The following is a 1,222-nucleotide window of genomic DNA, read 5'->3' on the forward strand; positions in this document are numbered from 1 at the left end:
TTTACTTGCAAAACATGTGTGGGATATTGCTAGGCGACGGGATTCTATGTGGGTTCTCTACCTTAACGACGGTTCGTGATCTTATTATAAGCTGGAATGGTAATTGGCCTGATGATTGGTGTCAACGGTTTGATATGCTTTATAATTCTCTGTTACCTTTATTGACCTCTGTTCGTGATAGAGTTCTATGGGGGGACAATTATACTATGTGTTCGGATTTTACAGTGGGTAATGCTTGGGCTTCCTTAGAGGGTAATCATCCTGTGATCCCTTGGTCTAAATTGGTATGGTTCTCGGGTCATATTCCGAAGCATGCATTCTGTTTATGGTTGGCTTGTCAGAGACGGCTTCCGACTCAAGACCGTTTACATTGGAAGGATGAACCACCAGATTTGGAGTGTTTGCTTTGTGGTCAATGTTTGGATAGTCATGATCATTTATTCTTTCAATGTTCGTATGCTGGAGTTGTATGGACTAGTGTTTTACATATGGTGGATCTGTCGGGTATGCCTTCAAGGTGGGAGCAGATTGTACAAGTTATTTCGGATTCTAATAGTTGTCCGAAATTGTTAAAGCAGAAGCTTGCWGTGGCCGCTGCTGTTTACTATATTTGGTAGGAGCGTAATAGAAGACTTTTTTCTGCGACTAAGCGTACGGCTTAGGATCTTATTGCGGTTATTAGGGATTCTATCTCCATTCGTGCAGATTGGTTGGCAAGTCGTCTTGTGCTTACTTATGGTWGACTTGAAGACTYGTTTTTGGTTCTGGGGGSCTTTGGTTTGGGTTAAGSTTCTCYTTTTTATCTTYTGTTGTTTGTTTRCTTCTTATGGGCTTTGTTTCTTTTGGCTTGTTGTGGCTTGGTTGGGGTGTTTCCCAYGGCCTTGGGGCTTTTGGTTGTAGGTTGCGGTCTGTCTGTTTTTTGGTTGCGTTGTAATACTTTTTTTTTGCGTTTTATAAATTTGCCGGAGTTTCCTTTAAAAAAAAAAGGTCTGATCAAACTAAATATTATCCAATTAGTGTCATTTTGACCCAATTAGACTCTTTATAAAGAAATGGGCCTATTAAWCCAATCAGGGTCCAACGAGATTATTGTGATCCATTTAGTGTCATTTTGACAAAAATGACTCGATGAAAAGAAATACGCACATTCTACCTACTAGGACCAAATTGTAATATTCAGGTTTCAAGTTTTGATTTAAGAATTTGGAACGAATATATATAT

General features: G+C 39.4%; 1 protein-coding gene across 1 annotated transcript; it reads left to right on the forward strand.

The window, feature by feature from the left end:
• The first annotated feature begins 14 nt into the window (after positions 1 to 14).
• On the forward strand, positions 15 to 617 carry LOC112505132. The gene has a single exon (XM_025109078.1). It carries the CDS (start codon positions 15 to 17, stop codon positions 615 to 617), a length of 603 nt encoding a protein of 200 aa, XP_024964846.1.
• Positions 618 to 1,222: the final 605 nt, after the last annotated feature.

Source organism: Cynara cardunculus, unplaced genomic scaffold (genome assembly GCF_001531365.2).
Source record: "Cynara cardunculus var. scolymus isolate 2C unplaced genomic scaffold, CcrdV1 Un_Scaffold_8597, whole genome shotgun sequence".
Classification (NCBI taxonomy): domain Eukaryota; kingdom Viridiplantae; phylum Streptophyta; class Magnoliopsida; order Asterales; family Asteraceae; genus Cynara; species Cynara cardunculus.